This window comes from Camellia sinensis, chromosome 4, assembly GCF_055761805.1.
Source record: "Camellia sinensis isolate YWXY chromosome 4, ASM5576180v1, whole genome shotgun sequence".
In the NCBI taxonomy this organism is placed as follows: domain Eukaryota; kingdom Viridiplantae; phylum Streptophyta; class Magnoliopsida; order Ericales; family Theaceae; genus Camellia; species Camellia sinensis.
In genome coordinates this window covers 166948382-166974220 of record NC_138964.1, presented here as the reverse complement: position 1 = coordinate 166974220, position 25839 = coordinate 166948382, and the positions used below count along the sequence as shown (strand labels likewise).

Genomic DNA, 25839 nt, shown 5'->3' with positions numbered 1-25839 from the left:
CTTCTTTTTTCTTCCTCTTCCTTTCTGGAAGGTAAATTCATGGAAAATTGATAACCAGCCGAAAATTATTGTGCCAAAAAGGTGCACTAGTGAACAATCCTCTCTGCAAAATAGTGTCTCTGAACCTCAACTCTTCAATATAATCAACTGTGTGTAGCACCCTTTCTACCATTCCATTTATTCTGCCATAGTTCCATAGTTAAAGTTATTATCTGTTTTAGATCTGCAACTTGCAAGACCCATTAGATTCTTTCTTAATCACTACGGTCAAGAAAACCAAATAAAGTTGCTATCCTTTTGAAGCATGAAGAAAGCGTCAGGCAATCACCAACTGCAGGCCTTTTCCACTAATTATTAAGATTGATTGTGATGAGAGATTCCGATAACACCAACGTACTACAGTCGTACCAGAATAGACACCCAACTGACTCAACATGTCAAATTACCACACCAATCAGGAAAAGATCATTGTCCTCAGCAATTCAATGATATCTTAGGGGTCGTTTGTTAACATTTATGTTTCTTTTTCTTATTTTCTTTTCCTTTGTTTTGGAAAATGAAAACAAAAACTTGTTTAGTATATTGTTTTCGTTTTCTCAAAAATGGAATTGATTCCAAAATTTTTTGAAATGAAAAAAAAAAAGGTGCTTTCACGTGTTTTCAAAATAAGTTTCCACTCTCTCCTCTATCCCCCACCACCTCCAATCACCACCCAACGCCAGCCTCTGACAACATTCCGGTAATTCTTTGGCGATCAGCCGGTCACTTCGATAACTAATTTCGGCGGCCACCTCCAGCCATCCCCGCACCATCAACACCGACTCACTATCAGAGAGCTCCGGCCACCTTCCAGTGACTCTTCAGCAACCAATCAGTCACCACCGTGACCACTAACTCCAGCAACCACCTCCAGTCACCCCCACCACGGGTCACCATATTCCTCCACCCTCCACCATTGGCCACCACCACCGGTAACTCACCAAACATGTTTATCTAATTTTTGTTTTTATTTCTTTACAAAACATTTTTGTACACCAATTAAGTTTTCTGTTTTTATTTTTATTTTTATATAGAGATAAAAAACTGAAACTTGTTTCCTGTTTGTTGTAAACTCACAACGTTAACGAAGGAGAGTTCTGAAAGAAATGGTACAGTCAACTGAGATGTAATTGTTTCAAATCCTAATGTGATTTATTTGCAATGAGAGTTGAATACAGAATAGAAAGAGTACACACTCCATGCCAGTAAACAGGGAACAAGAAACCTAATATTCATTTCACAGCACATGGTAGTCAAAGAACATATTTATAGACATAGTGATGATTGTGAAAGTATGGACTACACTACACCTCATCTCCGGGAGAACAAACAGCTAGCATTGCTTGAATGCTGCTCTGCTTTGCTCCATTGCTCACCAAAATCTGATCAGGTGTATAAGAGATCCCATTCTCCTCTGCCATAAAAAGGGGGAAAAAAAAAAAAATGTAAAAATAATCTCTTGGCCAGAATAACAGTTAGTTTAGCTGGAGAAAAGCATTGAACATGTTAATAGTATGTAGATATTATAATAGTAGATAATATATGTAGATATTATATTTAATAGATTATATTAAATATCGTTAGTTGTTGCATAGTTGTTGCTAGCCTAGCATAGAGATGCTTTCTTTTCCTTTTGCTATCTTTCGGTGGCTTCATCATTTTGTCTTGTAAAACATCTCCTATATAATGGAGGTTCTATTTGGTTGCAATACACATCAAAAACACAGAGCTAATTTGCTCTCTCTCTCTCAATTTCTTATATGGTATCAAAGCACAGGTTTTCTGCCTAGCCTCTTCTTCCAACATATTTTTTTTTCTGCAGATTGTATTTCATCTGTATCCCTTTTTCATCCATCTCTGAAATACAGTTTCACCACACCAGAGCCTTCGTCTCCTTCGGACGATTCCAACGCCACCAATTTCAGCCCAATCAGACGTTACACGCGCTCTCACGCGCCACTTCTGTGAACGACGCGTCGCCTGCCTCCGCCTTCCGCCTCACACGCGCTCTACGCGTCCTCCACACTGTCCCGTGCTAACGTGCACCGCGCACTACCTTGCTAACGTGCGCCGCGTGTTTCTGACGTCAGCACACGTCAGCCCTCTCTGCTACCGTGCACTGCCTGGCCTGTTTTGCTAACGTGCGCCGCGCCCTTTCTTGCTAACGTGCGCCGCGTGTTTCTGACGTCAGCACACGTCAGCCCTCTCTGCTACCGTGCACTGCCTGGCCTGTTTTGCTAACGTGCGCCGCACCCTTTCTTGCTAACGTGCGCCGCGCCCCTTTGCCTCTCATTTTTGTGCCTCTGTGGTCATATTTTGGGTCGTTTCACTCATTTTCCCACTAATTTCGGCCTTCTGAATTCACTGGTAACCTCGGTTTTTTCAGATTCTACCGCCATTGTGTTATTTTTCCCTCATGGATCGCCCGGATTCCTCTAATCACCCTATTTCCGTTATTCTTGACGGGACTAATTATGTCCTTTGGGCACAAGCCATGTCTAGCTTCCTCAAAGGCAAGAAACTTTGGCGTATTATTACTGGGGATGTGTGCAAACCAGTCCCAGCAACCACGGAATCCGCTGCCACGGACTCCGCTGCCAAATATATCGACCGACTAGAAGATTGGGATAGTAAAAACTATCAGATCATCACCTGGCTTCGCAATACTTCTATTACATCCATCAGCCTTCAGTTTGGTAGGTTCCAACTTGAGTTTGCTTCCTCTCCAGCCAAGGCCATCTGGGATTTTTTGCAAGAACGCTATCAGACTACCGGTCTTGCTCACCAATATCAGCTTCTGAGTCATCTTCACCGTATGCGCCAAGAAAACACTCAGACCATTAATGATTTCCTCTCCCAAATGTATTATGTTTGGGATCAACTCGCTCTTTCTGAGCCTCCATGGCCTCATACTGAGGATGCTGCCTTGTTTACTACCTACCGTGACCAACAACGCTTGGTTCAGTTTCTCATGGCTCTCACTCCTCGTTTTGAGCCCGTCCGCGCATCTCTCCTACATCGCACTCCTTTACCCACTCTTGAGCAAGTCGTTTCTGAACTCCTGTCCGAGGAAACCAGGTTTGGTACTCTCCATCCACACCCTGTGGACTCTGTTCTTGCTACTCCCCAGATTCGGAGTTCTCCTTCACCACAGCGGTCCACTACCTGCAACTATTGTCACAACCGCAATCTTCCATCGACTCATCTTCTGGTTCATTGTCCCGTTCGTCTTTGTCGATTTTGCAACAAGACTGGCCCCGGTCATCTCCAACAAGATTGCTTCCGCAATCCTACCCGTGCCTCTCGCCATGGTCCTTCCACTGGGAATCTTTCCCGCAGCAACTCTCACCGTTCTGGGACTCCATTTAAAAACATGCCTGCTCCACGCACTGCTGCTGCCGCCTCCGAAGATTCACCTTCTTCTGTCCCTGTAGATCCTTCCACTCCGGTCTTCTCTCATACCGATGTTGAAGCCATGTTTCAACATTTTTGGCAGCATTCCGGTACTCCTCCATCTACTGCTTTGTCTACCACCGCAGGTAACACTTCCTGGTACTTTGACTCCGCTTGTTGTAATCACATGACCTTTGATCCTACTATTTTTACTCCTCTCTCTTCGACTCCTCATGTTCCTTCTATCCATACTGCTGATGGGTCTCTTCTGTCTGTAAGTCATGTTGGGTCTGTTTCCACCTCTCACTTATCTTTATCCCATGTATATCTTATGCCTGCTCTCACTTTAAATCTTATCTCCATTAGTTAATTATGTGAGCATGGTCTAACTGTTACCTTTTCCCCTACTGGTTGTTTGGTGCAGGACGCTCGGACCAGGCAAACTCTTGGGATAGGCCGTAAGCAAGGACGTCTCTACGAACTTATCCATCTTCATGTTCCGGATTCCTCTCAAATCACTGCTCCTACCACTACTACCACTGCTTCTCCTTTATCTCATTTTCAGCTTTGGCACTATCGTTTGGGCCATCTTTCTGTTGGTCGTTTGAAGTCTTTAATTTCTAGTGGTCATTTGGGTACTGTAAGTTCTGATGCTTTCAATTGTGTGTCCTGTCAACTTGCAAAACAACCTGCTTTGTCGTTTAATAAAAGTGATTCTATTTCTCTTGCGCCCTTTGATCTCATTCATTCTGATATTTGGGGACCCTCTCCTACTCCTACTATGGGAGGCGCACGTTATTTTGTTGTTTTTATAGATGATTTTTCTCGTTTTACATGGTTGTTTCTTATGAAAAATCGCTCTGAACTCAAACAACTTTATTACAATTTTGCTGCAATGGTTAAAACCCAATTTTCTAAAACTATCAAGATTTTTCGCTCCGACAATGCCATGGAATATAAAGATTTTGACTTTCTTTCTTTCCTTAGGAGTCATGGTACTCAACCTCATCGTTCCTGTCCAGGTACGTCCCAACAAAATGGCCGTGCTGAACGAAAACATCGGCATCTACTTGACACTACTCGAGCCCTCCTTCTCTCTTCCTCTTGTTCAGAAAATTTTTGGGGTGAAGCCGCTCTCACTGCTGCTTACACTATCAATTGTATCCCTACACTAGTCATTCATAATCACACTCCATATGAGCGTTTACATGGCACCCGTCCCCCTTACGACACCCTTAGGGTTTTTGGCTCTGCCTGTTTTGTTCTTCTCCAACCTTATGAACGTACCAAACTTGAACCTCGTTCTCGCCTTTGTTGCTTCTTGGGGTATGGTATTGAACATAAAGGGTATCGCTGTTGGGATCCTCTCTCCCAGCGTCTCCGTATCTCTCGTCATGTGGTCTTTTGGGAACACACAATGTTTTCCTCCCTCTCTCATTTCCGTTTATCCGTTCCCTCACCCTCTCTGTGTTTTACTAACCCTTCTGCAGATCTGTTTTCTGATGAGCTTCCTTCACTGCCCATGCCTGACTCTCTTGAGACTGCCTTGCCTACTGGTCTTTCTCAAGCACCTACCAGCTCTGATGGTCCTGATCTTGCTCCCTCGGACTCCTCACCCCCTGTTGAGTCTCTTCCTCTGGCTCCTCATCCTCCTGCTCGACCACACCGGGTAATCCAACCTTCTACTCGTCTTCGTGACTTTATTGTTGGTTCTACTGCTTTTTCTACTTATGAACCCACCTCCTATCGGGAGGCTCGCTCTAATCCTCTTTGGCAGCAAGCTATGACTGATGAATTACAGGCTTTAGACAAAACTCACACTTGGGACATTGTTGATCTTCCTCCTGGCAAGACTGCCATTGGCTGTAAATGGGTATACAAAATCAAAACCTATTCTGATGGCTCTATTGAGCGCTATAAAGCTCGCCTTGTTGCTAAAGGCTTCAATCAAGAATATGGTATTGACTATGAGGAGACCTTTGCTCCTGTTGCTCGTCTCACCTCTGTTCGCAGCCTCATTGCAGTTGCTACTACCCGACACTGGGATCTTTATCAAATGGATGTGAAAAATGCCTTTCTTAATGGTGTTCTTCTTGAAGAGGTCTACATGCAACCTCCCCCTGGGTTTACTTATCCACCTCATAAAGTCTGCAAACTTCAACGTGCTTTATATGGTCTCAAACAAGCTCCCCGCGCTTGGTTTGCCAAGTTCAGCTCTACTATTCATGACTGTGGTTTCACCTCCAGCTCTTATGATACTGCACTGTTTATCCGCAAAACTGCTCAAGGGACCACCTTGCTTCTTCTTTATGTGGATGATATGATTATCACCGGTGATGATGTCAATGGTATTCTTCATCTTAAACAATTTCTTAGCCATCATTTCGAGATGAAAGACCTTGGTCCTCTCAGCTATTTCTTGGGTCTTGAAATCTTCCATGATTCCACGAGTTCTTTTCTCTCTCAGGCTAAGTACACATCTGATCTTCTCACCCGTGCTGGTCTTACCGATTGCAAGACTGCCTCAACTCCCCTGGAGCCTCAGAGTCGTCTTACCCCTCTTGATGGCACTCTTCTCTCTGATGCTACTCTATATCGTCAGCTGGTTGGCAGTCTTGTCTATCTCACTGTTACTCGTCCTGATATTGCCTATGCCGTCCATATTGTCAGCCAGTTTATGTCGGCTCCTCGTACCACACATTATGCTGCATTAATTCGTATCATTCGCTATCTCAAAGGCACCATGTTTCATGGTCTTCATTATTCCGCCCGCTCCTCTCTCCAGCTTCGTGCTTTCTCTGATGTTGATTGGGCTGGCGATCCTACTGACCGCCGCTCTACTACTGGGTTTTGCTTTTTTCTGGGTGATTCTCTTATTTCTTGGCGCAGTAAGAAACAATCTCTTACTGCTCGTTCTAGTACTGAAGCCGAATACCGTGCCCTTGCTGATACTACTCAGGAGCTTCTCTGGCTTCTTGCTGACATGGGTGTTACTCCCTCTGGCGCTACTGCCCTCTTTTGTGACAATCACAGTGCTCTTCAAATTGCTCACAATGGTGTTTTTCATGATCGCACCAAGCACATTGAGATTGACTGCCATTTTATTCGGCAACACGTTACTCATGGTACTGTCCATCTCCATCCGATCTCTTCTGTTGATCAACCTGCTGATATCTTCACCAAAGCTCATTCTCCTGGCCGCTTCGTTGACCTTGTCTCCAAACTCAAGTTGGTTGATGTTTGTCTTCCTTGAGTTTGAGGGGGGATGTTAATAGTATGTAGATATTATAATAGTAGATAATATATGTAGATATTATATTTAATAGATTATATTAAATATAGATAGTTGTTGCATAGTTGTTGCTAGCCTAGCACAGAGATGCTTTCTTTTCCTTTTGCTATCTTTCGGTGGCTTCATCATTTTGTCTTGTAAAACATCTCCTATATAATGGAGGTTCCATTTGGTTGCAATACACATAAAAAACACAGAGCTAATTTGCTCTCTCAATCTCTCTCAATTTCTTATAGAACAAATAGCAAATCAACTAACCCTTCAACTTTTGACAAATAGCTGATCGGAGCTCTAGCGTTCCCGCATTTGGAGTGTACCTTGTGTAACCTTCACGAATTGCATCAATCCCGGCCTACTTTTATAAGATCACAAAAATAAAGAAATGGCCAACAATAAGGGTGGTGCAAGAACTAGGAAACATTTTTATTTTTAAGCATAAGTGAATCATATAGAGAATTGTCAAAAATTACCTCTGCTATTACAGTTGGGGTATTGAAGTCAGGTTCTCCAGCTGCTAATCGGATAACAGGCACACCAGCTTGTACTAAAGCTGTTGCCTGGTCAGATATAACCACCGTCTTTGAGGGCTTCACCGAATTTACTCTGGGACTTAGAGAGATATCAACCTCTATTTGCTCAAAGCTGCTTGCAACTCTCAAAACTGTATTCACCCTGTGTGTCTGTAGTGATTTTATGTTCTCCAAAGATCTAGGCAAAAACAGAAATAGAATCAGAATTAAAGGAATGGTGTTTTCCAAAGTAATTTAGAGAAGAAAAAAAAAAAAAAAAAAAAAAACTCTTTAGAATTATAGAATTACAGGATTGACTTTACTTAATAGGCTACAACATTTTCCCATGTAGAACCAGGGGCAAGTAAGATAATTCTAAACAGCAAAATAAGAAAATTATCATATATTTACACAGAATAATTCATAAAGTAAAACAGCAGAAATACAACATGATTGTGTAAGGGTATGGGATACGTGTATGACACATGTAATCAATATAGACACTTAGGGCATGTTTGATTGGAAGGATTAGAGCATGGGATTGGGATTATTAATTCGTGGGCCCAATTATCCCATGTTTGTTTTGACAATTTGTTTTAGGATTATTAATCCAATGGATAATTAATCCAACAAATTTGTAGGATTATTAATAATGGGGTAGGGGTGGGATTGTGAATACCACACTAATTTGATAGGATTATTTATACTTCACTATTAGTCTTGTGGAATCAAACAAAGCCTTAGATCCTTTAATTTGTGACAATACATGAAGAAATAAAGCAATATTTTTAAGCTCCACATGAATTAGATATAGAAATTTCATATTTCTAATATATTTCTATATAATTTACGGCATCTCACCCAAAAATATTATATAATATGTAATATATATTTGCATATGATATGTCCCCATACCCATACTCAATTTTAAATACGTAAGCCAAGATCATAAGATTCAAATTTATGAAAGTCTGATATTTGTATACACACCCGCACTCGATACCCGTAATCAAGTCCATGTAACATAGGTATTTGTTTTCAACCAATATTCATTCTAGTCCAACCAATCATTTCCATGTATAGCATTTTCAGGATTTTAACAAAATTAGATATTTTGGCCATTGTTCAGCTTTGCTTAAATAAAAAATAAAGAGTAAATTATAAAATAAAAAAACAGAAGCAATAAAGCATAACTCGCAGAATTTGGTGACACGAAATTGGTAAATATGACAGAATTCTGGTGGCGGCAATGATGTTCACACTGCGGAATTCAGTGAGTGAGTTTATGTCCCAATAATGTCCCCCGTATTCTGATTTGAGCAACAACAAAATACTACCTATACAGAATACAAATAAATTATGTGATGTTAAATAATAATTGGGGAAAAAATTATGTGAAATGAATGTAGTTTGGTTTTAGTTTTATGAATTCAGTTTTTTGTTTTTATTTATTTTTTGTTTTTACTTAATATTTTTAAAATTTTAAGTATTTTATAATATTTTTTTGGATACACTTTACTTAGATGTATATAAGTAGTAAAATATTTGTAAAAAATTAACAAATACACAAAAATATGAAAAATGTACAAATTTTTTGTATTTTTGGCATTTAGTGAATTTTTTAAAGATTTTTTTCACAAATATTATACTTTTTAAGTGTATTTATGTTAGGTGCGTCTAAAATTTTTTTAAAAATTGCTTAAACTATTAAAAAAATTCAGTGAAAACAAAAAAAAAATTGAAAAACGAAAAAGTAGAATTTTTTGAAAGATAAATTCTGAAAACTGAAACCAAATAGGGTGTATAAGTTTTGTGAAGGAAAAGAAAACTAGAAATTTAATTAAAAATTTTACATGAACATATGATTAATGGTTACTAGGCCAAGCTAAGCAAATTTTTAATGCCTAATTAATATTATGAGCAAGTTTGAATTTATAATTATCAATTTTAGAATTTGATTTGAGAAGTCTTTATGTACAAATTTAAAAATAATATATTAGAAAATATTATAAATTATTGATTAAAAGCGGGGTCTAGCGAGGGAAAAATGTATGTAGCCTTACCCACATTTTTAGAGAAACTATTTGCGTGACTCGAACTTGTGCCACTAAGAACACTAATGGCAAGCTTTATTGTTGGACCAAGCCGCCCAATGGTGATGATTAATAAAAGTTAGAATGTGAAATGTGTGAGATTAGGTTTAGACTTAGAAAGAAAGAGAAGAGAATACGAAAAATAGGTTTTGGGTGTGTATCAAACCCTCCACCTTACTACATATTTATATATATATATATATATATATATTTTTATTGGCATCAGGGTGTCTAAATCAAAACCCAACTAATTCTCATGGGTGCACAGACCCTCGGTAAGGAGTTTTCCGCAAGTATACCACGGTTAATTCAAGGGTTTTCCCTAGTCCGATGGCCCGAAGTAATTATTAAAACCCAAAAGGTTTCAATCCCTGAACTTTTGAGGGAGCACACCCCCAAAATTTAAGACCTTGCCACTAAACCAACCTCTTGGGGTTACCTTACTACATATTTATATTAAAACCATAATGTAGCAATATGACATGAGTACCCTCAATATAAAATAATAAAAGACACGTGACTATTCTAACACTCCTCATCAAGCTAGCGCATACAAATCAAACATGTACACCTTGATAGATAAACGCTTAAAAGACAGACAAGCTTAACAGCTTAGTGAAAATATTACCTAATTGATCATCAAACAGAATATAACGAGTCGCAACTTCGGAAATTGTTTTCACAGTAGTAAACCCCAAATAAAATGATAGTCCACCTCAATATGTTTTATAGCGATCTCGGTTTCTAACTCAACCTTTATGGTGTTTCGGACTCAGGCCTTATGGTTTAATGTTGTTGTTATGTGTCTTCCTCCTCTTACTCTTTGAATTTGAGTTTTGGAATGTCTTGGGCGTGTTTAGAACAAGTTGGTTGCTAATTGGTCTAGAACCTTGTTGCTCAGAATTTTGGTCTTCCGCTCGAGCGGGCCTTCTTGCGCTCGAGCAGGGTTTGCAATCACTCAGTACTTTGTACATCTGAAAGAAATACTGCAGAAGTGTTTTTCACGCTTGAGCGGCGTTTCTTACGCTCGAGCGGGTCTGAGCTCGAACGGCCTTTCTTGCACTAGTGCGGCCGTTTGAAGTCTGTAAAATACTAGACGTGTACATTCTACGCTCAAGCGAGTCTTATTACGCTCGAGCGAGTAGTGCCTTGCTGTTGTGTCTTGGCGCTTGAGCGGCCTTTGTTGCACTCGAGCAGGTCGAGTTTTTGTGTCAGACGCTCGAGCGTCAAATTCTTCGCTCGAGCGGACTGTACATATATCAGATCGCGAAAGTGACATTTTAAATCACTTTTTCGGTCCTTTCTCTCTCTTAAACTTTCCAAAACCCTAAGTTGAGAGCTTCTCTCTCTAGAATACTCTCTCTCTCTCTCTCTCTCTCTTCATTTTAACCTAGATCAAGTGATTTCTACACCCTTGTGTCTTCATTAAAAAGTTGGAGCATCTCAAGATCTACCTTTTGAATCGAATAGAGTGGGGTTTTGGCATCTTTGAAGCTTATCTCTTTCTTGGCTCGTCTTCTCTTCTTGAGGTAGGGATATTATACTCTCCTATATGGGTTTTAACATAAGTATTAGTCATTTGTATAAATGGTGGGTTTGTGGAAGATTTTGGTAATGTTAAGGTTAGGGTTTTGATATTTGAAAGGGGGGTTTCCTATTTTGGGTTCCATATGTATGTGAGACCTTGAAAATGGGGTTGTTTGGGTATGATGGTGAGATTTGGCCTTGGGTGCACTATTTGAGAAAATGGAAAAAATGCCCTAATTTGAACTATATATATATATATATATTTGTATAAATGACAAAATCATTATGGAAATATGAAATTGGTTTGAAAATCATGAAATTGGAGGAAATTGTGGTTACATGGTGTAGTTGGATTGATGAATCACTCACCTATGGAAAATGTGTATATTATCTGTTGAGAAATTTATTTATCTGTTTAGATATATCTATTTTGGGCTATCGGTGGAAGATAGCCTTGATTGCTATTGAAACTGCATGTTGATTAGGTAAATTGAAACTAATCAATTGAAATATGTCATTGAATTTTACGATCGAATGTAAACATTGTATATGTGATTGAGTTGGTTATTGTATATGGCAACGTGTGTAAATACATTGTATGTGTATATTGTTTGGGAGGAGATAGGGGATGTACTCCGTTGTTTGGGAGAAGATAGGGGATGAACTCCATGGGTAATTAAGTTGGCCAGAGTGTCCAGGGTAAAAGTCCCAAAATCTTATCTATATTTGGGTGCCGGTTCCCTCGGACGTAGTTCCGTAAAATGGCAAGTTATGGAAGTGTATGAATGATGTTTATGATTGAAATGTTGATGAATGAGTTGTAGTCTCATTTTGAATTGTTTATATGATAATGAATTATGTCAATGAATTGACTTGGGGTAATAACTGGATGTAAATCGAAATGTGGGTATCAATGTCGATTGATTATGGAAAAGGTTTAAGATGGTTCATAAGTGTTAAACATTTATCGAATGCTAATGTTTTAATTAATTCTCATATGTTGTTTAGCAAATCTCTACTGGGCATTGGCTCACCCTACTTGAGACACCATTTTTCAGGTACAGGTGATATGCTGCCTCCAAGGTCTTAGCTTGGCAGGTTTAGGGGTTGAAGACTCCTTTGTAGTTGTTTTGCTTTGATGTTAACTGTATATTCAGGTCAAGGGCTTTATATGTAAAGAGTTAGAACTCTTATTTTGTTGTAACCAAGTTATTACTTGGAAAGATGTAAGCCCATAGGGCATTCCTTTTGTTATTAGAAGTTAGCGTTACATGTAATATCTTTTGTAAAAAAGACTCTGATGAATAAAAATATAATACCTCTTCTGTGTTCATGGATTATATGAATGGTTGTCTTATACTGTATTTTGAGGGCGTTACAACTTGGTATCAGAGTGTACCGGGTTTGAATACTTTGGATACGTGGGAAGTGGTTAGTACCACAATGGGTTTGTCTTGCTTGTTAGAGACTTAAGTGAAATGTTATGTGCTTATATGATAACATGTTTGTGTGACTATATGGGTATGGGATTTAGTTTCTAGGATGTTGATTGGGTCTATGGGTTTCTGGGAGTCCTGTTGGAAAGGCACTTGATCATTACCGTTTCTAACTGGAACTCTAGCAACGCCACGAGACGGTTACTATCCGGAAATGAAATTCGTAAGTGTTTACGTGATTATGTGCTTATGTGAAATGAATTGCTGTTGTCCATCGTATTAGGACGCGAGTGAAATAGTTTCAGCATATTTGTGAATGTGCTAATGCCTTTGTTACCTTTATTAGGATGTCAGGACGAGGTTGTGGTGGTAGGCCTAGGAAGTAGGAGATACCTATACCGGATGAGATTCCGGCGCAGGAGGAGGGAGTTGATTAAGCCAACGTGGCCGAGCCAGTAGGTCAGCAGGCCATGAGCGCCTTAGCCTGCGAAATGGCAAGAGCATTGAGGGAATCTATGGACATTCTCAGGGTTGAGAATCAAGTCCAGGCCAATGTAGCTGAGGCAGGGCCGTCTTTTTTGAAGAGGGAGTTCTTCTGGTCGAATCCGGACGAGTTTTTGGGTGACCCTAAGGAGCCACTGAAGGCTGACAAGTAGTTGGAGCAGATGACGAAGACGTTTGAGATGCTTGACATCGAAGACGGAGTTTTGCGAGTGACTTTGGCATCCTTCCAGCTGAAGGGAGACGCAGGTCAGTGGTGGAAGTATGTGCGGGGGCGCATTGGTGGGACTTGGAAAGCCTTTGTTGAAGTCTTCCAGGACAAGTATTTACCAGTTACGATGAGGGAGAAGTTGAGGGATCAGTTTTCTTAGCTCAAGCAGTTGAATACGCCTGTGGCGGAGTTCAAGGCCACCTTTACTAGCTTGTCTAGATTTGCTCCGGAGTTATTGGCGACTGAAGAACGCCGTTGTCTGGAGTTCGAAAAGAAGTTGAGGACTGAACTCATGTTTCGAGTTACCGGGTCCATGATTAGAGATTATGGGCGCCTTGTGGAGGCTGATGCCCATCTTAAGACCATTATGCATGCGGAGGAGGAGAGGATGATGGGCTTTAGGAGGAGGCAAGATGATCAGGGGGACAGTAAGAAGCAAATGGGTTCTAACCCTCAGCAGTCCTAGGGAGTGCATTCGAGGTCTACCTTTCTAGTACCGAGTTCGGGTTTTGGGAGAGGCGGACAGGGAGACATCACCTGTTATAAATGTGGTCAGTTGGGCCATAAGTCTCCAGCTTGCCTGCAAAGAGGAGGAGGGCAGCGTGCAGCATCATCTTCGGCTCGTTCTCAGGGCCAAAGTCAAGGCAGAGGCCAGCCGCTCACTTGTTATCAGTGTGGACAGACGGGGCACCTGAAGAGGTTTTGCCCACAGTTGGATGGCACACCTGGTGCATCTGGTTCGAAGCAGACACGGAGTTATCAACCAGCGCAGTCAATTCAAGCCTCGAGGGCTAATCAGGGAGCCTTTTCGGCTCAGTCTGTGCAACAGTTTTATGCTCCGAGAGGTAAGCAGGTAGATTAGAGACCTACACGGCGCGTGTATGCTGTTACAACGTCGGATCTTGTACCAGCTCCATCTGTTGTGAGAGGTACCTCTTTGTTTTGCAACTCGGTTGCTAATGTCTTAATTGATACGGGTGCATCCCATTCGTTTATATCTTCTACATTTGCATCTGTTTTGGGATTGTAGTTGGCGCAGTTAGTATCTCCTATTTGTGTTGTATCACCTATTGGGGGTGAGGTGGTTTTGAAACAAGGGTGTTGGGGCTGTGATATAGAGGTCATCGATCGTCGACTTCTGTTTTCTTTTGTGTTGATGGATATGTCTGGGTTTGATGTGATTTTAGGTATGGACTGGTTATCGTCATACCGGGCTGTTATAGATTGCTACCGTTAGAGGGTTACTGTATGTACCTTGAGCGGTGGCTGTTTTCATTTCTTGGGGGATCGAGTTGGTAGAGTCTTACCACCGGTATATGATCCGCGAGGACGGAGTGAGGTTAGTTGTCTTCTCGCTAGCTTTATGAGTAGTGAGTGTGATGAGACCGAGACTGAGTTGCCAAGAGTGATTTTTGAGTATTCGGACGTTTTTCCTGAGGATCTTGTTAGTTTATCACACCATTGAGAGATCGAGTTCTCTATTGACTTAGTGCCTAGCATGGCACCGATTTCCATGGCACCGTATCGTTTTGCCATAGCTTAGTTGAGTGAGTTGAAGATTCAACTCTAAGAGTTACTAGATAAGGGTTTTATCCGCCCTAGTACTTCGCATTGGGAAGCATCGGCACTCTTTGCTAAAAAGAAAGATGGGGCTTTGAGACTTTGCATTGATTATCTAAAATTGAACCGGGTTACAGTTAAGTATCCTATGCCCCATATAGATGATCTGTTTGATCAGTTGAAAGGATCCCGTTGTTTCTCTAAAATAGACTTGAGATCGGGTTACCATTAGTTGAGGGTCAGGGAGGAGGATATCCCGAAGACGACATTCCGTACGCGGTATGGCCATTATGAGTTTTTGGTGATGCCTTTTGGGCTGACCAATGCACCGGCTGTGTTTATGGACTTGATGAACCGGATCTTCCGGAAGTTCTTGGATCGCTTTGTGGTCGTTTTCGTGGATGACATTCTGATTTATTCACCTTCTGAGGAAGAGCACGAGGAACACTTGCGAGTGATGCTTGAGTTGCTTAGGGCCCATAAGCTGTATGCTAAGTTTGGGAAGTGTGAGTTTTGGCTAAGAGAGGTTAAATTCTTAGGCCATGTGGTATCCGGAGAAGGGGTGACTGTAGATTCATCCAAGATAGAGGCAGTGCAGGATTGGGCATAACCTAAGAATGTCTTCGAGATCTGTAGTTTCTTGGGGTTGGCCGGGTATTACTGTCGATTTGTGAAGGATTTCTCCAGACTAGCTTCACCTTTGACTAGATTGACGCGGAAAGGGGTCAAATTTGTATGGAATGAGACTTGTGAAAAGTTGTTCCAAGAGCTTAAAGTTAGGCTTACCACCGCTCCAGTCTTGATTATTTCGGAGAGGGGTTTGGGTTATGCAGTGTATTGTGATGCCTCACGAGAGGGTTTGGGTTGTGTGTTGATGCGAGAAGGGAAAGTAGTAGCCTATGGCTCACGTCAGTTGAAAACACATAAGAGGAACTACCCTACTCACAACCTAGAGTTAGCGGCTGTGATATTTGCCTTGAAGATTTGAAGGCACTAACTTTATGGTGAGAAATTCGAGGTGTTCTCGGATCATAAGAGTCTGAAGTATCTGTTTACACAGAAAGACTTGAATTTGAGGTAAAGAAGGTGGATGGAGTTCATTGAAGATTATGATTACGAGTTGCATTATCATCCGGGGAAGGCCAATGTTGTGACTGATGCCCTTAGTAGGAAATCCATTAGTGATATAGCTTGTATTGCTATCCGGGAATGGGAGATGTTGGGTGCTCTTGGTGAGTTTGACTTGCATCTCGGTGAGTTTGTGGAGTCTGCAGCCTTGTTTTCCGTAGTTACACAACCTACGCTTGTGAACCGGGTGTTAGAGGTACAGAAGGGTGATTTTGAGGTAGAATCCCTCCAGGAAAAGATTTCTAGTGGGAAGGTAGAGAAGGGTTTGACTGTGTATCCCAACCTGAGTGTGAGGTACCGAGACTGCTTATTTGTGTCGGAGTCTTGTCGAGAGGAAGTACTCCGAGAGTTTCACCATTCTCGCCTTATGGTGCATCTGGGGGGCACAAAAATGTATCATGATCTGAGTCGCCAGTTTGGTGGAGAGGTATAAAGAAAGATGTGGCAGTGTTTGTGTCAAAATGCCTTACTTGTCAGCAAGTGAAGGCCAAGCATCAGAGGCCAGCGGGTTTGTTACAACCCTTGCCTATAGCCGAGTGGAAATGGGAACACGTCACGATGGATTTTGTCGTGGGTCTTCCAAGGACTCAACGGGGTAGTGACGCCATTTGGGTGGTGGTTGACCAGTTGATTACGTCGGCGCACTTTATTCCTATGCGCGTAAGAGATTCGATAGATCACCTTGCCGACTTATATATTCAGGACATAGTGAGGTTGCACGGGGTCCCAGTATCGATTGTCTCAGATAGAGATCCGCGTTTCACTACCCGGTTGTGGCAGAGCTTGCAGAGTGCCTTGGGCACTAGGTTGACCTTTAGCATGGCTTACCATCCTTGAACTAACGGGCAGTCCGAGTGCACTATTCAGATACTTGAGGATATGCTACGAGGCTGTGTCCTTAACTTTAAGGGGTCGTGGGAGAGACACCTACCTTTAGTGGAGTTTGCTTACAGTAACAGTTTCCAATCGAGTACTAGTATGACACCGTTTGAGGCCTTGTATGGCCGACCGTGTAGATCTCAAACGTGTTAGGCCGAGGTGGGTGGTGCACCTTTGTTGGGCCCAGAGTTGGTTCGAGAAACGACGAAGAAAGTGGCACTTATTCGCAAGAGGCTGGTTACAGCTCAAAGTCGCCAAAAGAGTTATGCCGACCATAGGAGGAGACCTTGTCATTCGAGGTGGGTGATCATGTCTTTATGAAAATATCACCTAGATGGGGTTTGATGAGGTTTGGGAAAAGTGGAAAGTTGTCCCCTCGGTTTATTGGCTCTTTTGAGATCCTTGAGAGGATTGAGGAGGTTACTTATCGTTTAGTGTTGCCGCCGCAACTGTCCAGAGTACATTGTGTGTTTCATGTTAGTATGCTTCGGAAATATGAGCCGGATCCATCACATGTATTGGATTGAACCGACTTAAAAGTAGATGAGGATGCTTTGTATGAGAAGAGACCGGTGAGGGTCTTGGATAGACGGGACCAAGTCTTGTGAGGCAAGACGATTCCCTTGGTCAAGTTATTGTGAAAACATCATGGAGTTGAGGAAGTAACTTGGGAACGTGAAATGGAGGTCCGAGAGAAGTATCTAGATCTGTTTATTAATGTTTGAGAATATGATGAAAATCTTGTTTTGTTAATGAACTCTAAGAACATTGAATATGTTTAGGGTGTGAAACATTGTATACGTTTAAATTATGAGAACATTATATATGTTATGGACAGCTTGGAAACACGAATTATTTGTAAACATTGTATATGTTTGGGAATATGGAATATCACGTGTATTGTGTTACCTTGGGAGCATTGTATATGCCATGTACACTTCTTGAGAATTTGAATTTTTATTAAACATTGTTAATGTTTTGGAAATTATGAATTTTGTTTCGATATGGGGCTCGTGTATCGAGTTGGTGAAAATAAATGATCGGAGGATGGGTCATGGTATTGGATTTGTAAGTATAACATGGTTAGGAATGACCAAATGTTGATTTTGAACTTAATTTGTAATTTTGGTGACAAATTTTTTTAAGGGGGGGAGGTTATAGCGATTTCGGTTTCTAACTCGACCTTTATGGTGTTTCAGACTCGGGCCTTATGGTTTAATGTTGTTGTTACGTCTCTTCCTCCTCTTACTCTTTGAATTTGAGTTTTGGAATGTCTTGGGCATGTTTAGAACAAGTTGGTTGCTAATTGGTCTAGAACCTTGTTGCCCAGAATTTTGGTCTTGCGCTCGAGCGAGCCTTCTTGCGCTAGAGTAGGGTTTGCAATCACTCAGTACTTTGTACGTCTGAAAGAAAGACTGTAGAAGTGTTTTTCACGCTTGAGTGGCGTTTCTTATGCTCGAGCGGGTCTGAGCTCGAACGGCCTTTCTTGCACTAGAGCGATCGTTTGAAGTCTATAAAATACTGGATGTGTATATTCTACACTCAAGCGGGTCTTATTACGCTCGAGCGGGTAGTGCCTTGCTGTTGTGTCTTGGCACTTGAGCGGCCTTTGTTGCACTCGAGCAGCTTGAGTTTTTGTGTCTGACGCTCGAGCGTCAAATTCTCCGCTCGAGCGGACTGTACGTATATCAGATCGCAAAAGTGACATTTTAAATCACTTTTTCGGTCCTTTCTCTCTCTTAAACTTTCCAAAACCCTAAGTTGAGAGGTTCTCTCTCTAGAATACTCTCTCTCTCTCTCTCTCTCTTCATTTTAACCTAGATCAAGCAATCTCTACACCCTTGTGTCTTCATTAAAAAGTTGAAGCATCTCAAGATCTACCTTTTGAGCCGAATAGAGTGGGGTTTCGGCATCTTTGGAGCTTATCTCTTTCTTGGCTCGTCTTCTCTTCTTGAGGTGGGGATATTCTACTCTCCTATATGGGTTTTAACATAAGTATTAGTCATTTTGTATAAATGGTGGGTTTGTGAAAGATTTGGGTAAAGTTAAGGTTAGGGTTTTGATATTTGAAAGGGGGGTTTCCTATTTTGGATTCCATATGTATGTGAGACCTTGAAAATGGGGTTGTTTGGGTATAATGGTGAGATTTGGCCTTGGGTGCACTATTTGAGAAAAGGGGAAAAATGCCCTAATTTGAACTATATATATATATATATATATATTTGTATAAATGACGAAATCATTATGGAAATATGAAATTGGTTTGAAAATCATGAAATTGGAGGAAATTATGGTTAAAAAGTGTAGTTGGATTGATGAATCACTCACCTATGGAAAATGTGTATATAATCTGTTGAGAAATTTATTTATCTGTTTCGATATATCTATTTTGGGCTATCGGTGGAAGATAGCCATGATTGCTGTAGAAACTGCATGTTGATTAGGTAAATTGAAACTAATCAATTGAAATATGTCATTGAATATGACGATCGGAACATGGCAACATTGTATATGTGATTGAGTTGGTTATTGTATATGGCAACATGTGTAAATACATTGTATATGTATATTGTTTGGGAGGAGATAGGGGATGGACTCCATGGAAAATTAAGTTGGCCGGAGTGTCCAGGATGAAAGTCCCGAAATCTTATCTATATTTGGGTGCCAGTTCCCTCGAACGTAGTTCCGTAAAATGGAAAGTTATGGAAGTGTATGAATGATGCTTATGATTGAAATGTTGATGAATGGGTTGTAGTCTCATTTTGAATTATTTATATGATAATGAATTATGTCAATGAATTGACTTGGGTAATAACTGGATGTAAATCGAAATGTGGGTATCAATGTCGATTGATTATGGAAAATGTTTAAGATGGTTCATAAGTGTTAAACATTTATCGAATGCTAATGTTTTAGTTAATTCTTATATGTTATTTAGCATATCTCTACTTGGCATTGGCTCACCTTACTTGGGACACCATTTTTCAGGTACATGTGATATGCCGCCTCCAAGGTCTTAACTTGGGAGGTTAGGGGTTGAAGACTCCTTTGTAGTTATTTTGCTTTGATGTTAATTGTATATTCAGGTCAAGGGCTTTATATGTAAAAAGTTAGAACTCTTATTTTGTTGTAACCAAACTATTACTTGGAAAGATGTAAGCCCGTAGGGCATTCCTTTTGCTATTAGAAGTTAGCGTTATATGTAATATCTTTTGTAAAGAAGACTCTGATGAATGAAAATATAATACCTCTTCTGTGTTCATGGATTATATGAATGTTTGTCTTATACTGCATTTTGAGGGCGTTACATGTTTCGTGCACTCATGAAACATAGGATTATTGGCAATAAAAATAGCAACCTGATTGTCATAGCACATGTACATAGGAGGAGGAACAAACACACCAAACTTTTTGTTTCTGCTTTAAACACTTTTTTTTTGTTATCTGTTTTAGAACAATTATTGTCATTATGCACCATCAAACCCTTATCTCTTTTTGTTTTTGCCTCTTGATACAAACAAGGATGGACCGAAGGGGGCTGGTAGGGGAGACCGCCACCTCAAAATTTTGAAAAAAAACTCCTTGAATATATTAGTTAAGAATATGCCTAAATTATATAAGTTTGCCACCCCAAGATTTTATTAAAAAATTTAATACTCGCCTCCCTAAGATTTTCTCATTCTATAGCCGAATATCCATAGTTACCCATTTGAAAAAATCATTTAGAGGGAATATTTAAAAAACAAATGGCAAGTGAAACGACTTCCATCAACTTGGATTTTCAACTCAGCCTTCGCTTTCAAGTTGTCATCTTCACATTCCAACTCTCTGTGTGCTTTTTCTCTCTATCTCTATGTTATTCTTCTTATCTATTTTAGTTCTCCCTTGTTTCATCTTGTTTTCTTTTGTTTTGATTTTGATTTTTGATTTTTTGGTTCTATCTTCAACTCAGTCTTCATTTTTGGTTTCTTTTTCATCTTTCCCATATTTATTTCAAATTTTTTTTTGCTTCTTTTCTTCACCTTCGTCTTGTTTCTTTGTTTTGATTCTCTCTTTTCCATATTTAGTCTTTTAAGAATTAAACTAGGGAAATTGTGATGGAATTAGTTTCTTAGCTTTGTTTCCTATCCTAACAATAGTTATATAAGTCTTTCAAAATTGAAAATATTTGAGAACTTATAAATAAATTTCAATTGCAAAACTAAGGAATTGAAATCCTTAAGCATCCCAAATTTAAAAAGTTGTCAACAATTTTTAAATTGTGCCACTTATTGGTAAAAACATGATATAGATTGATTTTATAGCAAGTTATCTGATCACATATCCTATTGATCATATTTTTGTAATTATATACGACGAATAAATTTATTTAATAACATAGCTTTATGATATTTTATACATTTTGTATTAATAAAAATTGATATTGCATTTTCCACTTCATTATAACTTCTTCTTTTTTTATATTATATATATATATATATATATATATATACACGTTCGACCCCTCAAAGCTAAAATCATGCATCTGTCTCTAGATACAAAGACAGGCAATTTGTCTGTCGCAGGCACATTGAAATGAGTCAATTCTTATCAACTGAAATAAAAAAAATAAAACTATTAACATACAAATGGAGATATTCCCAATTGAAGTAGGAACAAAAAAATAATAATAATAGAATTTATTCAAGGATTTTTTATTGATAAATCTCATTTGGAGATATTCTAACTTAATAAGTCTACCGAGAAAAATTATAACCTAATTAGTCTCATGTATTTATATTTTTATTCTATGATGTCCTTTTTTTCCCGATTTATATTGTTTGTTGAACTATTATACCCTTATGTCTATTGTTGATATATATATTACATAGAAAAATGGTATACATATTTTCTTTTTGTTGCTACTTCTATTTTGGTAGTTACCATTATTCACGCTTTTCTTTTTTATCAGTTTCATTCACATTTGTACTATTGTTTCATTGTGTTAGGGTTTCAAAACTCTCTATTTGGTAGGGTTTAAAAACTCTAGTTTACACATAGTGGTGAAATAATATTATATTCTTCCATTGTTACGGTGAAGCTTTGTATTCCTCTATTGTCACTTTGTGTTCAAAATTCTGTGTTCATCCATTGTTGCTCTGTGTTAGAAACTCTATATTTCTCCATTATTGTAAGTCGAAACTCTGTTTATATCCAATCAATTTTGTTACAAACATATTCTTCAAATGTGAGTTTGGTTTGATTTAGATTAGTAGAATAGTAAAATTGTATAGATTGTTAATGATAGTGATAATGATGAAGACAGGGCCGATCCTCACTTATTAGGGGCCTAAGACGAATTTTTTAAATTGGGCCCTTCATATATCATTATCCAAAAAAAAAAAAAACTGTTTAGATAAAACAAAAAAGATAAAAATTTATTTCTATTGCATTACAATTTAACAAAATTCAGATAACAAATATATATATATATATATATAATAGTTGAGCTTCAATTAGTTGAATCAAATCTTTATTTTTTAGCTTACCAATGCTATAAGAACAAAAATTAATTGGGGGCAAAGATGAGAATTTTTGACACAATTCAAGCAATGTATAAAATTAGCAAGTTAAGGTTGACTATTTTCAACATGAATCCAAGTATGACACAACCCAATAACATGAATTATTAGTTATATATTTGAATGTTCACTAAGGGATGCCATGACATTTTTTTAATCTTTTATTTAACTCTATCTAACTGAATAAAAAAGTATGTAAAATAATAATTAAGACTAATATCTTTTTTTCATTTAAGATATATATTTTTTTGTTACCTACTTTAGAGTCAATCTAATAAAAAATATATAGTAATAAGGTACAACTTTTTTAATTAGAAAAATGCAATTGAATTAAAAACAAACATTCTATGAATAATTACATTTAGTTCAAATACATTTTATAAAATTCAACTTATGAGAAAAATTTTAATCTCTCAATACACTTGCTAAGTTATTTTTAACTAAAAGTGAAAGTTTTCACATTAAACATCAATCGAACACGAATCAAAATAATATCACATGACAACATAAAAATAAATAAATTGAACTAATATTAAAATAATTATGAAATAACATGACATGATACACTCCCCTAATTGGAGGCCCTAAATTTTGTTCAAAATTGGGGGCCCGAGGCGACCACCTTAGTCGCCTCACCCCAGGGCCAGCCCTGGATAAAGATGATGATGAAGACGAGTATTTGGATGATTTTTATTTTTATTTTTAGAATAATTGAGTTTTTTTTGGATTTCTAATTCTGTTGCTATCATTATTTCTATTTTTATGTCAATCAGTGTGAATATTCACATTTTACATTGTTTGAAAATCTGAGAAATAAGTGTTGGAATATAGATATGGACATATTTGCAAGATGTTAATGTTCACATATCATTGGTTATTTGTTATTATACTTGTTGTTTGAACAATCATTTTTTGTTACCATTAAAACATTAAAATAGTAATTAGCGTGTTTGGTTTCAGTTTTTTGAAAACTAAATTTTTTGTTTTTCGTATTTTTTTTTAGTAAATATTTTATAAATTTTAAGTAATTTTTTTACTTTTTTAGATGCACTTTTCTTAGATGTATCTAAATAATAAAATATTTGTGAAAAATAATTTAAAAAATTAATAAATACACAAAATACAAAAATGTACTAAATTTTTGTATTTTTTTCTATTTTTTTGGTATTAAGTGTATTTTTTAAAGTTTTTTTTCACAACTATTATACTTTTTAAGTGTGTTTATGTTAGGTGTGTCTAAAAATTTAAAAAAAAAAATTACTTAAAATATTAAAAAATTCATTGAAAACATTAAAATACGAAAAATAAAAAAGTAGAATTTTCTGAAAACTGGTACCAAACAAGCTGAATACTTTTTTCTTTCAATTTTGTTTCATGTTGCAGTGTGAATATTCACATTAGTATAAATTTAATTTTTCTAAGGTTAATTGTAAATTGTGAACATTCACATTATATTTTGGTATGAATTTTTTTTTTAAAATTTTTTTTCGAAATTTAGTTGTATTTTTTTTTACTATACTTGTTGATTGAACAATCATTTTTGTTACTATTAAACAATCGAAATAGTTGATTTTCATTTTTTTCAATTTTATTTTATATTTTCACGTTGCAGTGTGAACATTCACATTAGTTTGATTTTATTTTTTAAAAAAATTAGTTGTATATTAATTATAAATTGTGAACATTCACATTATATTTTGGTATATAAGTTTTGTTTTTTCGAAAGTTAATTATATGTTTGTTGTTTTTGTTACTATACTTGTTAGTTGAACAATCATTTTTGTTACCATTGAACAATTGAAATAGTTGATTTTCATTTTTTTCAATTTTATTTTATATTTTCACGTTGTAGTATAAATGTTTACATTGGTATAAGTTATTTTTTTTAAGGTTGGTTATATGTTAATTATAAATTGTGAACATTCATATTGTATTTTGGAATGAATTTTATTTTTTTTGAAGGTTAGTTGTATGCTTGTTTATTGTGAACATTCACATTGTAATTTAGTATGTGTTTAGCTTTTTTCAAAAATTAGTTGTATGTTGTTGTTTACTATGAATATTCACATTATATTTTAATTTTTATTCAGATTTTTTGTTGCGTTACTTTTAAAATTTTCAAATTATAGAAAGATTTAAAATTCATTATTTGAGATTTTCTCCATGGAATGCGGGAGAGATTTTCTTCTTAAAATAAGGGAGAGATTTTCTCCATGGAATAAGGAAAATATTTTCTCTTTAAAACGAAATAAAGATTTTTTCCATAAAATGATGGACTTATTTTTTTTTTTGATCGACAAATATTAGTTGTTAGTTGTTAAATTAACACTTATGAGAGAAAATCTCCCAAGCACTTCCTTAATTCAATCCGTAGGGAAATTGAACTTATGACCTCTTTAAGATTAAGCCTTAAAGAAGGCATGGTTGCGAATTAGGCTAGGCCTAGTTGGTTTAAAATGAGAGATTATTATTACGTATTAATTTTAAAATAGAAACATGTACAAAAAAAAATTAGAAAAGATAATTTGGTCATATTTCATTAAACATGACTTAATGTAATATTCAAAAAAGAATATAAGGTAGATGGAATAAAACAATTAGAAAGAGAATTTATCAACAAAAAAAAAACTAATTTAAACCAGTTGACCAGATCCCAAAAAAACCCCATGTATCAAGCAAATAAACTCCTTTTTAAACACTTAAATTTAAGTCACAGGTTTCAATTTGAAGCTTGTATTTTATTTTTATTATTATTATTTTTCATCTTTTCTTGTACAAATTGAAGCCAAAAAAGAAAGAGAGAGAGGCATTAGGTGCTTACCTGGGGGAGAAATTGCGGAGGGAAGAGGAAAAAGAGAGTGATCTGAAGCAAGCCGAGTCCGATGAGCAATGAAGTCCCACAAATTGATATCTGAAGGCAATGCTTGGTGAGGCCTGCAGCAGGAAACAACTTGCCAATGCCATTTAGAGTAGGAGACAAAAGACAAGGTGGATTCCTCAAGGAGTTGGTGAGAGAAAAAAGAGATACAGAGATTGCCAGTTTTTTATAGTGATTCTGAAATCCAACGAAAACCAACATGAACAAGTGTACAATTGAGAGAGAGAGAGAGAGAGAGAGAGAGAGAGAGACAAAAAGTTTAGGCAGTTAGGTATGGGTGACGGGGGGTTGGTAGAAGTGGCCAGTTGTGGAGGGCGCGGTTGTTGGAGTAATTAGGATTTGTGGCAAAAGTTTCAACTTCCCCCTACGACTCCCCTCCTCCACGACAACACAAGTTTGGATTTTTTTTTTTTCAAAATTTTTAAACACGTCTGTTGGACGACTCCGCATGGAAATTGTACTGCTCTGAGGCCGGCTTGTCCCGAGTCTATCCGAATTGTTCGTATGGTAAAATTTGGCAAGTAAATTGTTTATATAAAAAATCAAATACATTAGATATGTGTAATCTTATAATAAGAGTACATTTATTTTTTAAAAATAAACGATTAATATAGTTTTAATAATTTTTAAAAAATATTTAAGACCTAATCATGGGATTATTGATGTCCAATTAATTTAATATTTTACATGGATGATATACTTAACAAATTCTACAATATGAACGGTTTAAATTATCAAAATAGATCTAGAAAAATCCTTAAAAGTCAACAGCAACCTTCACTCTCCTAGCATGGCGTCCTACTGAATGTACTGCGAGACCCTTTATATTTTT

At 37.7% G+C, this 25839-nt stretch overlaps 1 protein-coding gene across 1 annotated transcript in view; it reads right to left on the bottom strand.

Moving 5' to 3' along the window:
* Positions 1 to 25507, bottom strand: part of LOC114322130 (bifunctional aspartate aminotransferase and glutamate/aspartate-prephenate aminotransferase) — a 40167-nt gene extending 14660 nt beyond the window's left edge. The window contains exons 1-4 of the mRNA XM_082866825.1: positions 24951 to 25507; positions 7195 to 7432; positions 6983 to 7076; positions 1350 to 1453 (exon numbers count right to left, since the gene is read on the bottom strand). Coding sequence (XP_082722951.1) covers positions 1350 to 1453; positions 6983 to 7076; positions 7195 to 7432; positions 24951 to 25093 — 579 coding nt within the window. The 5' untranslated portion in view covers positions 25094 to 25507. The remainder of the gene's footprint in view (positions 1 to 1349; positions 1454 to 6982; positions 7077 to 7194; positions 7433 to 24950) is intronic.
* Positions 25508 to 25839: the final 332 nt, after the last annotated feature.